Source organism: Poromitra crassiceps, assembly GCF_964638095.1.
Source record: "Poromitra crassiceps genome assembly, chromosome: 11".
NCBI classification, from domain to species: domain Eukaryota; kingdom Metazoa; phylum Chordata; class Actinopteri; order Beryciformes; family Melamphaidae; genus Poromitra; species Poromitra crassiceps.
In genome coordinates this window covers 47261508-47276384 of record NC_139643.1, presented here as the reverse complement: position 1 = coordinate 47276384, position 14877 = coordinate 47261508, and the positions used below count along the sequence as shown (strand labels likewise).

General features: G+C 43.6%; 1 protein-coding gene across 1 annotated transcript; it reads left to right on the top strand.

Moving 5' to 3' along the window:
- The first annotated feature begins 728 nt into the window (after nt 1–728).
- LOC310785123 (putative C-mannosyltransferase DPY19L4) lies at nt 729–14782 on the top strand. Its single transcript, XM_083646108.1, has 19 exons — nt 729–959; nt 1144–1338; nt 2271–2395; nt 2523–2613; nt 2986–3107; nt 4374–4519; nt 6145–6268; nt 7096–7230; nt 7780–7911; nt 8216–8317; nt 8437–8510; nt 9134–9292; nt 9977–10096; nt 11242–11362; nt 11634–11690; nt 11900–11982; nt 12230–12362; nt 12813–12971; nt 13212–14782. The coding sequence occupies exons 1-19, from the start codon at nt 869–871 to the stop codon at nt 13374–13376; spliced, it is 2334 nt and encodes a 777-aa protein (XP_083502234.1). The 5' UTR covers nt 729–868; the 3' UTR covers nt 13377–14782.
- Nucleotides 14783–14877: the final 95 nt, after the last annotated feature.

Here is a 14877-nt window from a genome sequence, read left to right as displayed (position 1 = left end):
CTACGATGTGGTCCGTTTAAAGATGTGTTCTTACAAAGTGGACAGTCGTGTCTCTCTTTCCACCATCTCTGCAGACAGGCTCTGCACAAGCTGTGGCTACATTGCAGGACGACAGGATCTTTGAAGATGTCGTAGCAGACAGGACAGGTGAGATCCTTCTCTGTTTTGGAAGCCATTTGAAAACGAACCAGACAGAGATACAAAAAATTAGATCCGTGGGAGTCTCTGGTCTGGAGCAGCACAGTGGTCTCCCTGTATTTATACTCCGATTAGGCTCCGACTGATGACGCCACTTATGACGCCATCACTGACAGTGCCACTATGGTTAGTAACTAGAGTGGCGTCAGCGGAGGACCAAAATGCGTGACTCATTAGCCAATGAACAGCCAGGAAGGGGTCTCGCGCTACGTTTGAATGCTAAAATGAAGCTGATAATACACAATTTGATTAAAAAACACCAACAACAACTTTCAAAGTACAACACAAACTGTCCATTTTGCTGCAACTCGACAGTGCTGCATCCAGGACCTTACTTCCTGGAACTTTTGAGTAAAAAACTGGTCCATTGGAGTGAATGGAGATGTGAGAGAGCATGTGAGAGAGTTTCCCTGGCCCACTTCCGTCTTTGCTTAGACGAAACCGGACAAAACATCTCGTCTTGCCTGGGAGTCATCTGAGCGTGTTGCACACTTGCCCGACCGTGTCCTTTCTTGGGCAGGCCAGCAAGGTGTTCGCTTGTAGTACTAGCTAGTTGGGGCGTCAGGGCGTCAGTGGTTGGGGCCATAGGAGTTGGGGCTAGCAGCTTGATAGCTAGCATGTTGTTGTCTCGTCACGTCAGACGACTCCTTTGGGATTAATTTTTCTCGTCATGACCGAGTTAAGATGTCGCAAAACAGAGACGTCGGAGGAGGATAAAGGCGAGGAACAACTCCAGAGTGAGCCTGACTCCCAGACTGCACGTAAGTTGGTGTAGTTAGCAGTTAGCATAACATTAGCTAACGTTAAAGCTATACTGTAGATAACGGACGTTGAATCTGAAGTTATGAAAGCTAACTGTCCTTGAATCCAGTAACGTTGCCAAAACATTAACGTTATTTGTGATCTAGTAGTTGGATGCTTCTATTCATACGGCTGTCTCTTTAGCCAACGGAGCAGATTTGAATGATCATCCAGTGGCAGACAACACGGAAGATGAGAGAAGTGGTGTTGCCAGCCAGCAGGAGGATGGCCATGAGCAGAAAGGAGAAGATGGAGTTAAAGAGGAGGAAGCTCAAGACAAAGAAGAGGAACTCAACAGACAGGAGTCGCCTATCAAAAAGTCCAAGAGAATCTCAAATTGTAGGTTAAGCTGTATAGTACACATTACCTCTCACAAACAAAGTGTGGCGCAAAGCTACTTATACATTTAGTTTAGGGTAATCATTCTGATGGAAAAGTTCAATAACAACAGGACATAGCTACTGTAACACTGTAATTGTAACTCTCTCTCTCTCAAACACATACACATACACACACACACACACACACACACACACACACAGATCCATATAAGATTACATAAAAGTGGGGGGGGGGGGGATCCACCCTAAACACTTCAATACTCTTAGAGGCCATTTACACCTGGCGTTAACATGCGTTTTCTGTGACCAGATTGCAATCAGATTGTGTTTTATAAGTTGAAAGTACAGGTGTAAACACCCCCAAAACGCATTGAAGAAGGATTGCAATCTGATCGGCCAAACCACCTCCGGAGGTGGTCAAGGATGCATTGTGTACACATTGAACACAAGTGTAAATGCAATGTGTCCTCAATCTGGATACAGCAACTTTATGCGGATTAAGAGGACAACCATTTCTGCAATCGGATTGCAGAAAATGCATGTTAACGCCAGGTGTAAATGGAATCAGGCTGAAGTGATAAAATACAATCTGAATGTAATCTGATGGCAGAAAACGCATGTTAATGCCAGGTGTAAATGGCCTCTTAGAAACAGCTACTGCCAATGCACCTCACATTTCTGGACCAATTGTTGTTGTTTGGTGGTGTATTTGTCGTATTCCAGTGCATCGTTATTGGCCAAACAAACAAAAACAACTCCTGGAATGCAATGAACATGGCAAGTTGATGGTAGGTAACGTGTAATATCGCCTGGCAGTGGATTTTTCCCTCAAGAACAGTCAACTACATGTTTAACTTACAGTAAAGAGCACCATGGCTGACAACAGATTAGTTAACTGTTGCACGTTCTCTGTTATCTCCCACTCTTCAGCGGTTCTTCTCCAGCGTGTGGTGAAGCTGTTCTTTGGGTGTCTGGCAGCAGTTGCATGTGGCATGCTTTACGCTGTCTACCTCTCCACCTACCATGACAGGAAGTTCTGGTTTTCAAGTAGACAGGTGGGTTGCTCTAGTTTCACCAGCCTGGCTGTGACATTTGCCATTGTCTGATCTAGATCGCTTGTTTGTAAGATGAACTGTGTGGATCAGTGCTGAAATTCACATGTGTTCATATGTCGCACCTTAGGAGCTGGAGCGTGAAATCACCTTCCAGGGAGGCAGTGGCCTATATTACTACTACTACAAACACATGCTGACGGCACCGTCTTTTGAAAGAGGTGCACTCACTTTTTTCTGCTTCTCTGAAATGGCTAGCTGATTGTCATAGCCAAACGGAGATACTACAGGCCCATTCACATCTATAACTATCAAATACATCCAAACCGAAAACTATATTTTTGGATGCAGAGACAACAAAACATTTTCAACCAACCAGAAAGAAGAGGCAGAGAATTCAGTAGATCACTACACTGATGCTTCTTCTGGCAGTGCGTGAATGCTTGAGGATTGTAATATTATATAGTTTGTAGTTCTCTTTATACTTGTCGTTCTAGATGTGATTGGGCCTGAAATTGAATTGAAGTACATTGTTTATCACTCCCTCTCTGATGATCGTCTATTCTTACGTATGTCTGGCTTGTGTTTTCTAGGTTTTTATGAGCTGACCATAGATAACCGGACCGTTTCAGGTCAGACGGTCAACGCGGTGGAGCTTCTGTCTCTGTATCCAGAGTTCATCACAAGCTTCATATACAGAGTCACCGGAACCCAGGTCAGTCTAATATAGTGTTGGTATATGCTGACTTTTTGGCAAATGAGCAAGAAGTTTTATGTTGTGTGATGAGAAGGTTGTTACCAGATTCACCTATGTGTACTCAATAGTTACTTAGCATGCTATATGCTAAAGCAGATACACATAGTTATTGGTATTAGTTATTAATTATTTATTAATCAATCATAATTGCATACACATAGATAAATCATGATCTATGTACAGACAGGCACACAGAGACACAATCAGCACCTACAACTTACACAGCTGTGGCCTTGGCTCTGCTCTCTGCCCCTGAACCTGATATTCTCTATGCCATAGTCAAAATATGCTGTGTGTTCTCTGCCTATTATTTTCTCTACATCACCATATACAGTATGTGTCAAATCCTAATGATTCAAGATTTTTATTGTCACTCTGTAGTACAAGTATCACGTGTGAAATTCCTGTGCTGTAGACTCCGTTTACAACATAGTGCAAAATAACAGGGCATATGGGTGCAGGAAAACAAGAGAAACAACAAGCAATAAGGCAGTAAAGTGATAAGACAAGTCAAAGACAGTGACATATTCACTGCACATAGGTGCAAATGGCATGTACATACTTTAAACATAATTGACATTCTGTTTGCACAGGTGCAAATAGCATATACCTAATTAAGCATACAATTAAACATTAGACATACGTAATGGTAGCAGCTACAGTACAGTACAGTACAGCTACTGCACTATTTGTGTATGTTAAGGAGTCTCGTGGCCTGCGGGAAGAAACTGTCCCTCAAGCGATTTGTGCGTGCTTTTGGGACCCTGTATCTCCTCCCTGAGGGTAACAGGGAGAACAGGCTGTTGTGGGGGTGGTTTGTGTCTTTGATGATCTTCAGGGACCTCCTGAGGCACCGCTGGTTATACAGTTCCTGCAGTTCTGGCAGCTCACATCCTGTTACGTGCTAATGCTCGTTGTATGATAGCAAGCTAATGTGTACCATCCACTAAAAATGCTGTGTGTGCGCTAAAGTTTAGCACACACAGCATTTTTATTGCAGAGTAAGCAAATACTTGACGCACAGACCGGGAAACTACTACAAATATGACAGAATGTAAGTTTATTTGCCCCAAAATTGAGCACCCCAACTAACTTTTTTTTCTTTTTTTCTTTACATTGACTCTGGCATCAGAATAAAGTTCTACTCCTAAAATGTTAGTCTAAGAGTTAAGTTGAGGCTTTGGCTGTGTGGTGAAACTGGTGTTTCTGTCCCTCTGCCTTCAGGATGTGATGGAGCCCATCTATTTCTACATCGGGGCCGTGTTCGGCCTCCAGGCAGTCTACGTCACGGCCCTGTTTGTGTGTAGCTGGGTGATGAGTGGCACCTGGGTGGCTGGCATGCTGGCTGTGGCCTGGTACGTTATCAATAGGTACGTTGGAAACCTGTCACTATTCCTCATATTTCAATCACAGGCTTCCTTGAGATTGAAACGTTTTTAGGACCGATCGAGGCAAGGCGGACAGAATGGATGGATCGATCAGGAAGGAGGCCAGCTTCAGTCGAGTAGTAGGGAAACAGTGGATGGATAAATCCAGAAGGAAGCGGTAATGCAACATAAAGGATGCCAACTGCCATAAAACGCCACAGAAGAAGAAGAAATGTTTTTGGTGGCTCAGCAGCTTAACTCATTGAGTGCCAAGGACGGACATGTTCGTCATTTCAAATAGTAACGTAGAGTGCCAAGGACGGACATGTTCGTCAATTGCGTTTTTTGACGGTGGGGCGTCGGTCAAAGCCTTCTGCCTCTGATGTACAAATATTATAGCTATTGGATGTGTCTAACCTATTTTACAGAACCCTTAGGTGGCGACAGTGCTCTCCACATAACAGAAAGGCAAGGAAAAAACAAAGAAGAAGTCGTTATGGAAACGGAAATCGCATCGCATCCGTATGCATCGATATGCTGAAGCACGTTACTGCAGCTGTGCCTGCAGCAGCCAATCTGCTCCCACAATTGAGCCGGACAGCACATCCGCACATCCACACCGTGGAGTTGTTATTATTCTCAACTGGAAGCATCGTTGCCGGTGACAAACACACGCGGAACGCTGTAAAAAAGCAGGATGTCGATGTCCCTTCACTGTGCGCACAGCAAACTCAGCAGAGAGCCACCACAGACAGGAGGAGGAGTGTGCAGTTGAGGCGAGGCGGGGCGGGGTGGGGGGGGGGGGGGGGGGGGGGGGCACGCAGAGCAGCGCGCAACACCCAGACAGACCCAGGCAGCAGGACAGGATTGACAAACGCAAGCCAGAATATCCGATGCCCACCAGCAGCAAATCAAGACCAGCAAGAAGCTGCAACCAGCAGCGCACGCAGGGGCCAGCGCTGCTGGTTGTAGCTAAAAAATATTATTCTGCCAAACAGAATTCCCTGGCCTTCACTGTTTTATTGAAGGAAATTATTTTTGAGGTGTGACTACCGTACATTAGAAAAGATTAGCTTCAGAGTCAGTGATGTGCTTGAAATGTTTAATTTCACAAAAGGCCAATTATCTCAGCTTCTAGAAAAAAATTGCTGTTTTTGGATGAATCAAGCTATCTTCTCCGGCTCATAACTAAAGAACGGAAAATGGGATCAATAAACTTTTTTTTGCAGATGATAGAATAGAGTCTCATCGTTCTTTGTGCGTGTTCGGTGTTTACATAGTAATATCACACAATATTCTGTGGGCCTCGAGAAATCACTGAAAACGCTCTGAAACTCTGGCACTGGGAGCATCCGTTCTCCAAAAGTGGCTGGCACTCAATGAGTTAAGGCACATACCATGTAGATGTGACGTTATCGGTTGCCGTCCGCTTTCTCTCCCCCATCCTCCCTGTCTCTCCCACTGTTGTCTCCAATAAGAAATGCCTTAAAACTGTCTTACACAAAAAATCACAGAAAAGCAGACGGGGACAAAGGATGGAAAATCACGTGTTCCTTTTCTTCTCCACCAACTGCTTTCAGGGGACTTTTTCAACTCCTAATCGTCCCATCGACTGTTTCTCTCCCCAGACCAGACACGACCAAAGTGGACCATGCCATTCCCCTGCGGGACAACTGGGCTCTGCCTTACTTCTCCTGTCAAGTGGCAGCCTTGACTGGTTTCCTGAGTAACAACATCAACTCTGCTACCGAGGTGAATCTCAGTCACTTCATGTTCAATTTAAGCAGTTTCCCCATCAGATGACATGGAGTTAGTGGAGGGTAACACACAGCAGTAGAACTCACTTTACTGTTGCGTGTCCTTTATTTAGTTGACTGTGGTGCATGCTGTCACATCAGAACACTCAACACTGTGTATGTTTAGTGAATGCTGGAAGATTGACAGGACACTTAATACTAGAACACAAAAAAATGCGGAAACTGCTTCCAATGTTGTTGTCGCACAGTAACACAAAATAAAAGCGTAAATAAAGAGGAAAAAACAAAATATTCCCCCTTTCAATTTTGTAACTGTCTCTATATTGAAGTGTTTACCACTCCTGTATAAAAGTTGAGTGGAAACATTTGCATGATGCATTTAAATACTTTGATAAACTAAAAAAAATCAAAGAATGGAAGTCCCCCTCTTCACCTTCTTTCCAACTGTGGTTGATGGACATGATCTCCGTTATAAGGATGGAGAGGCTCAGATCCCTGAAAACCAACTCGCTTAAAAAGTTTCTAGCTATTTGGGACCCGTTTCTAGCCTACCTCGACGAGGTTAGGGGCGGTGGGTGACTTGCCCGGGTGGTTCCTGTTGGACGCCTTGCGTGGGACCCCATATGCGACATCTCTTACAAGCACATAAGCCCCCTATATGGATGGTAGCACCACATTATAATGACTGTTGATATTATATGTATGTTTCTCTTTCTTTTCCTTTGTCTGAGCTTGTTTTGTGTTTTGTTCATATATTGTTAAAATTGAAAATAATATATATATATTTAAAAAAATACTTTGCTAAACTGTGTTTCTCTCTAGATGTTTTGCTATCTCACCATGAGTGCCACCACCTGCACCTTCCTTGTGCTCTGGGAACACAGCCACTATGTGCTCTTCGTCCAAGGCCTGTGTCTTTTCCTGCTCGACTCTATGGACCTGGTGCCCCCTCGTAAGGTAACCTGCTCCCACAATAGCTAGTCTTCCTCATTAAAGGCCCGGTGTCAGGTTGTACTATCGCACCTCATGAAACACACTCAAACCACTACAGGCTTTTTCTACATAGTGCTTTAGTGTAGTAGTTCTCAACTTTGTGCCGTCGGGACTGAAAGGGCTGCAAATTTTCATTCCAACCAACCACTACAGCCGTTTTTAGTTCCCTCTTTGTGTTTCAAAGTATGTGTAAGTTCAAGGACTGGTGTCTTGTGAGTTGTGACAACTAAACATTCAATTTACCTTGAATAGATTTTGTTTCTAGGTGTAATGTCTGTTTAAAATAGTGCTATGTTTGCGTCTTAATGGCCTGAGAAATGTCCAAAAATCTTACATTAGTTAATCAAATGATCCAAAAACAGATTTGAATATTCCCAAACTTGAGATGATCAAAAAAATGGTGGTTGTATCTTTTAAATGCTTCATTCTGCTTAAGATTGTCCTTATATGAGGTCTTCCTCTTTCTCCTTCTTCTCTCTCTCTCCATCATCTGTCCGTCTCTGGGATGGACAGATGGCTGACATCCACAAGGTGTACCTCAGCTCGTTGTTCGTGGCCTACCTGTTCCAGTTTCAGAACCCGGCTCTGCCCAGCTCACCTCTGCTCAGCCTCCTGGTTAGCTCAGTGTTCGCGAGGTACTTCCAGGTAGAGTTAGCTCCTCCTCCCTCACATCAGAGCTCAGGCACATTACTTTGACAGAGAATGCTCAGCATTTGTTTTGACCTATTTAGCTAAACTGTACTCATTGTATTGTATAGTATGGCAAATCCCCATCAATCTGTTATCCAATAGGATAAGGATGAAGTCAGGGCACCACTCTTAACCTTAGCACACTAGTATTTCCATCCTTGCGTTGCCATGCAAGAAATTGGCAAACTCAAATTTGACACCCGACAGTAGCACTGCAGACTAACGCATCTCATTGTTGTTTTCTGTGTTTCCATTCCAGCAAAACATGAAAGTGGGACGCCTTGTGGCCAGACTAATGAAACTCTTCCTACATTTCTATCTAGTCTTCACCACAGGGATCACCTTCAGTTATTTGGTCAAGGTAAAGCCAAAAAACACTGGTCAGGTGTCTCCCATTTATCCATGTGTAGGCGATGGCACATCATGGCAGGAGTACAGATCATCAGGACTACTACTTATAACTGCTGTCTTTATTTACAGAAACTTATACCTGTAAGTGAGAGCGACTTCATATTGAAGTTCTTTGAAGTGAAATTTGGGCTCAACACAACAACGTGAGTAACAGCATTTCATTGCACTTAGAATGTAATCATGTCTGTTTTGAGTTGTAGTGGCATTATTATTATTATTATTATTATTTTTAATTTATCCAGGGAGGACCATTGAGAACAAGCTCTCTTTTTCAAGGACGCCCTGATTACAGCAACAATAATATACAATGTAGCATCATCTGTGGTTTTAGTAATCGATATATCGATATCTATAATTCCTGTCTGTAACAAGATATAATTTTACCACGATATCGAGCAAGCAACCACGATTATCGCGCCGTAGGCTTTCCCTGTAATACCGCGCCGCCCACAATATGTTGCACAATATGCACAGCGCCGCCGCCACACGCCACTACAAATAAGTTCATAATGGAGGAGCCTTGTGTAATGTAGACATTCTCATATTAGTTTCAGTTTGAGTTCAATAAAGCAATATTTTTCCTTCAAAGCAAAATACGTTTAAGGAGCATTTTGGACCTCCACCGACGCCACTCTCTTACTAGATTGCAGGATCAATACCCTGAAATACTGTGATATTTTGGTGTGAAATATATTGTTACATGCCTACTCTGTCTATAACCGAAATATCCAATAAATCATCAATATTTTGTTCCCTTCTATATAAGTGACTTTGTCACCAACTTCCTCCTGTGCCAAGAGAGTTTCCAGACTCCCAGTCAGGACTTGTTTCTGCGACTGACCCAAGCCTCGGTCCTTCCCTTCTACTTGCTGGTTCTCCTCGTCTGCCTGCTCTCCACTCTGCAGACCATTTACAGAAGACTCAGGTTAGAAGCTGTACTCGACACACTGCAATGTTTCTGCTGGTGGATGAAACCGTGTTTTTAAAATGAAACTTTTCAAAGGGATGTTTGGTAGAGTTGGAGATGAGAAGTAAACGCCAACCAAATGCTGGTACATTTTAGCAGTGGGTGGGAGGTTTGTTTATCAGCCACTCTGGCTGATAGGAGTAAACGACTGGTTTGAGGCAGAACCGTGTATATAGAAGAGTCGCGACATCTCCATTCACTCCAATGGACCCGTTTTTCCTGAAAGTAAGGTTCTGGATTAAGCAGCGCTGTCGAGTTGCAGCAAAATGGACAGTTTGTGATGTACTTTGAAAGGGTCAGACGTTTAAAGAATCAATTTCTATATTATCAGCTTTATTTTAGCATTCAAACATAGCACTCCGTCCTGGCTATTTCATTGGCTACCGAGTCACGCATTTTGGACCTCCGCTGACGCCACTCTCTTACTAGATTGCTCTGGTTTGAGGTACTGCCCTGTTCTAAAACGTAGTTGCCTTGTGAAACAGTGAATGTGGCTGGTGATTTTATTTGAGCCTCTGTGGTCTGTAGACAAAAGCTTTCCTGCTCCATTAGAAGCTGAACAACACACACAGTGCCTCTGCTCGTGGCTGTAGCCTTTAAATATGGATGTAACGGTAATTCATGCATTTTTACTTTTTACAGCGGTGAGCCAATGAAAACCGACCTCAAGCTTGAAGATGGACGAATAGGAGAGCAGCCCGAAGTCATCTATCATGTTTTCCACACGTTGCTGTTCGGAGGCTTGACTTTGCTTTTTGAGGGGTATGTTTATCAGCGTAGTGAAGACACATTACAATGTATATGTTTAAAGGAATACGTATGTTTAACAGTGTAGCGAATACACATTACAATGTATATGTTTGAAGGAATACGTATGTTTATCAGTGTAGTGAACACACATTACGATGTATATGTTTGGTTTAAAGGAATAAGCTCCCTTTTTGGCAGTCTGAAATTGCCCCCACTCTAATCGATTTCCAAAGGGGAAATCCCCCCATGGGAATTCCATTTTCCCTAAAGCCCCAGACACACCAAGCCGACAATCGGCCGTCGGCTATGTCTGGGCGTCTGTCGCTCTGGTATTGGCGATGTGTCCTGCATCGTTGGATCTAGTCTGCTTTGACGGCGGCTTGTTGGCGGCTTTTCCGTCCGATTCGGCTCGTTGGTGAGAGAAATCACACTGATTGGCTGGTCAGGGGTAGAGAAATCACTCTGGCCGGTCAGGGGAGAGGGCACACAAAACGCTCTGCTCATTTTCCAACTTCATCTCACCTGATAATTCCAAAACACGGATATTTTCACGACGACGCGGCTTTTGGAAAGCCCCTCGAGCCTGTCGCTGCATGATATCAGCCATTTAGTGCGGCTTCTCCTTATTTTTCACCTAAGGGCTGACATACGCCACTGTCATTTGCAACATTTTATCAGACATTTCTCGATCAGAAGTAGCTATATTACGAAGCCGTTTAAGCGAGTGAAATGGTAGGCAAACGCTACTTTCTATCTCATGTTTCATGAATCAGGTCTCACACCGGTGCAGAACGTACGTGCTAGCTGCTGATGTGTTTGCGTGTGTCCAAATGCAACTTTTTGCAAATGCAACACAGGAGATGTGAGGTGACCATCGGTTAGCGTCTAGTTGCCGCTAGTCCTTTCTAGTGTTTTTGGTGTGTCACTACAGACCAACATATCTGCCTGAATATAATCCAGTGGGCAGAATGGAAAAGAAAATCCCACTTTTGAAAGCAGTGTGCTGTTAAGATTTCAACCAAATGTCCTACATCTTTAGAGAAATCTTAAAACATTCTTTCACTTCTCATCTTGTTTTAAATCTGTGTAAAATAATTCAGTGTAATCATTCCTCTTCAATTATACCAACTACAAATTGATGTTGTTTTCTTGTGCAGGATGAAGTACATATGGACTCCGTACGTCTGCATGTTCACAGCGTTCGGTGTGTGTTCTCCAGATCTCTGGATGACCGTGTTCAGGTGGCTGCGGCTGAAGTCCATGCACCCTGTAGTCCTGGTGAGAAGCCTCTCATATTCACTTTGATCAAGCATAAAAGCTGTTGTGGTAGGGACTGGTGGTAGGGACTAGGGACGGACCTGCAGCTCCAGGGAGAGGCAAATCGTGCTTAAAAGAAATGTGTGTTTCACTGTTTGCTGAGCTATTTTCCACGGTTTTATGACATTTATGGGTCTCGTGAGCAGACCAGACGCGGAAGTGTCGGTCCCTGCTGCTCCTGCCAGCACTGGTTCCTGCTGTAAGGTGTTGCTTGTTTTTTTCTGCTCTGCAGGCTTTGATACTGAGCACAGCGGTTCCCACCATCATCGGCTTCAGTTTGTGGAGAGAGGTGAGATGTCCGTTACGTTACATTATGTCATTTAGCAGAGGCTTTTATCCAAAGCGACTCACAATAGTACGTTTGTCAACAGTAGTGTGAAATCAACTGTGCAACACAGTCTCCGTCAGCTAAGACTTCATCTTTTGAACCCCTGAAACTTAAAAAAAAAAAAAAATCTCTCCCTTACCTCATACGTACTCCTCTCCTCGGCCTTGCAGTACTTCCCTCGAGTCTTAGCAGAGCTGTCCGAGCTGCAGGAGTTCTACGACCCAGATACAGTCGAGCTGATGAACTGGATCAAGTGAGTCATCAAATTCTCTGATGTTCTATATACAATGTACTTTCCTCTAAGTCTAAATATTGCCAAAATTGCAGTAGTTTGCAATGGAAGGTGTTGAAAATATCACCAATGTCACACTTGTGCATGTGTATTTTCACGCCAGAGTTACCAGTAAATTCTTGGTACTGTGATTGGATCAAACGCTTGTCTTGACTTTAATTCTCCCTCACTTCACTTCTACTCGTTGTGTTTCTTCTCCTCCTGTCAGGACTCAGGCTCCGATGGCGGCGGTGTTTGCCGGCAGCCCTCAGCTGCTGGGGACGGTCAAGTTGTGTTCAGGTTGGGCGGTGACCAGTTTACCGCTTCACTCAGACATCAACCTGCTGAGGAGGAGCGAAGATGTGAGTGGCGGACAACAGTTGAGATGCTGGCCCTTTGCGTAATGAGGAATATTTGAAGAGATTCATTCCAAAATGAGATGTCTATGAGATAATCCTTTTCTTTTCTTTCTTTTTTCTTTTTCTTTTTTAACAAATGATTGATACTGGATTGATACCACTTAATACAGTATGGTCATTTTAAAGGAGAGTAGACAACATTTGTGACAATAAAGAATCAAAACACATGCTTGCATTATTTGTAAGACCATGATCATATTTGAGCATCATCATTCATTATCATAGAGGGTTCAATCTGTTTAATAAATCACCATTTTATCAACCAAACACATTAAAAAAACAAAGAAAACGTGGACGGACAAGCCCATCTTTAATAAAGATGGGCTTCTCCGTCCACGTTTTTTTTTTAAATATATAAAATAAATCTTTCATTCTTTTCTGGTCCCCCTATAGACCTACCAGGTGTATGCGATGAGATCTGCAGAGGACGTCTATAAGATCCTGATGTCTCACAAGACAAACTATGTGATCATCGAAGAGTCCATTTGTAACGAGCAGAGCCACCATAAAGGCTGCAGGATCAAAGACCTGCTGGACATTGCCAACGGACATGTGAGTATCGACACCTATTCTCTATTTCACAATAACTGGTTCCTCTTAAAGGGAAATGCAGACTTTTTTGCAAAGAACTTACTTGCAAAAAAGTTTCTCAATAATGCTATGCAAAAACCACAGGAATAATTGAACCTAACACTCGTTATCAAAAAATGACTTTTACTTGACAAAAACAACAACAAACAAAACAAACTATTACTTTCCATTGACTTGTCCATATCCTCTTGTCCGATCCAGGTCGTGTATGACAGAGGAGAGATCTACTCCTTCTCCAAACACGGGCGATTCTGCCACGAGATCAAGATGAACTACTCTCCGTACACAAACTACTTCACCAGAGTTTTCTGGAACCGCTCCTACCATGTCTACAAAGTGAACTCAGTCATCTCGTTTCAGTACTGACCGCTGTCCTCCTCCTGCTAAGTCTGGGCCGGGTCTGCCTGTCCCCGTCTCCAGCATCTCTGCTCATGTCCACGATGTATCACAATGCAGTGCAATGTCTCTTTGCAGTTTGTGCTCAGATGAGCACCGTTTGTTCTGTTACTTGACACGTTCAGGTGTGGACGGTGAAGCGCTTGGTAGAAGTAGCCGCAGTTTCACACGCGTATTGAATGACGGCCGGTGTGGGAAGCTCAGCACACTGGGAAGTTAACATTAATGAATGCTGGTAGTTTGTAAACTGTGTAGTCATCATTCAGAATCCCCACTCTATTCTAAAATCATATATTACGTGGCCCGGTGGATTTCGAATCCATCGTCTCTGTGGCTTTCCTTCATTGATCTCTTGCGTTGCGTTCAGACCAAGAGCGACAATCATGTTACTCGCTCGAGTTTGACGCCGCGAATTATTCGCCGAAGTTGAACATTTTCAGCTCAAGTGAATGGGGTGAGTTTCACGTTATTTGTGCTGCGAAATTTCACTCCATTCGCGAAATTGCATTCGGTGCGAACACCCAGTTACACAGAGATCAATAATCACATTGTACTGGGCTTGAAGTTATTGCACTGTCTATTCTCAGTGTTAGATGCCATGATGGGCCCTCTTGTGTTGAAATATGCCATGTCAATCACTGTACTGTTTTTAGTTTTCATTATTGAGATGCATTGAGTGAAAGCAGAGGTAAATATTTGAGATCTGTTTGTTCACATTCTGCTCTCTTTTAATCATGTCTGCCCTTACAATAAGTAGTCATATGTGTATGTGCTGTGTGTTTTTAAATGTTACTGCTTCTCTGATATATGCTTTGCTTCATTAGTTGGTCTCTCTGTACGCTGTGATGTGTTCTGCAGGAGGGGAACGGGCCAATCAGGATGAGCAGTGCTCACCTGTTAGAGAGGAGCACCACTTATACATGTTGTTACTGCTGTGGTCTGGCATAGTACAATCCATATTTTTTTTTAATAAAAACTCAAGACAGAACTTCTCCTCAAACTTGTGAAATCATCAGACGTAAAGTGCTGATTTGCTTCATATTGATCAGACTATGCTGGGACAGTAGGAAATCAAGTGTTATTCCCCTTTCAGCCTTAAAGGGTAGTTAAGGCAGGTTCTGAAGCTACTCGTCTCTGTTGCTCTGACCTCGGAATCCTCTTCATCTCCATGCCTTATAGTGGGAAGTAGGAACTGGGAGGTTTCTGACCTGAGGAGAGGACACCTTGTGTCCTGTGTGACCTTTCATCTCCCTCTTACATGCCTTTGGTGAATAATCCATCTTCTCCTTATATCTTGGAGGTTGGAGACTAGTTTGGTAGCTGGAATATTCCTCCTAGCCTAGGTAAACCCAGCCCCCATGTGACCTTCTCTCTCAGTTCCCAGTCACTAGCGACTGAGAACAGGTCTGAGAGCAGGTCACGTGGGGGATGGGTTTACCCAGGCTATATTCCTCCTTAATGTAACATATTG

Coding starts and splice junctions, on each gene's coding strand:
- LOC310785123 (XM_083646108.1), top strand. CDS start 869: ATGACCGAGTTAAGATGTCGCAAAACAGAGACGTCGGAGGAGGATAAA. Junction 960..1,143: donor GCCTGACTCCCAGACTGCAC/GTAAGTTGGTGT, acceptor CTGTCTCTTTAG/CCAACGGAGCAGATTTGAAT. Junction 12,363..12,812: donor TGCTGAGGAGGAGCGAAGAT/GTGAGTGGCGGA, acceptor GTCCCCCTATAG/ACCTACCAGGTGTATGCGAT.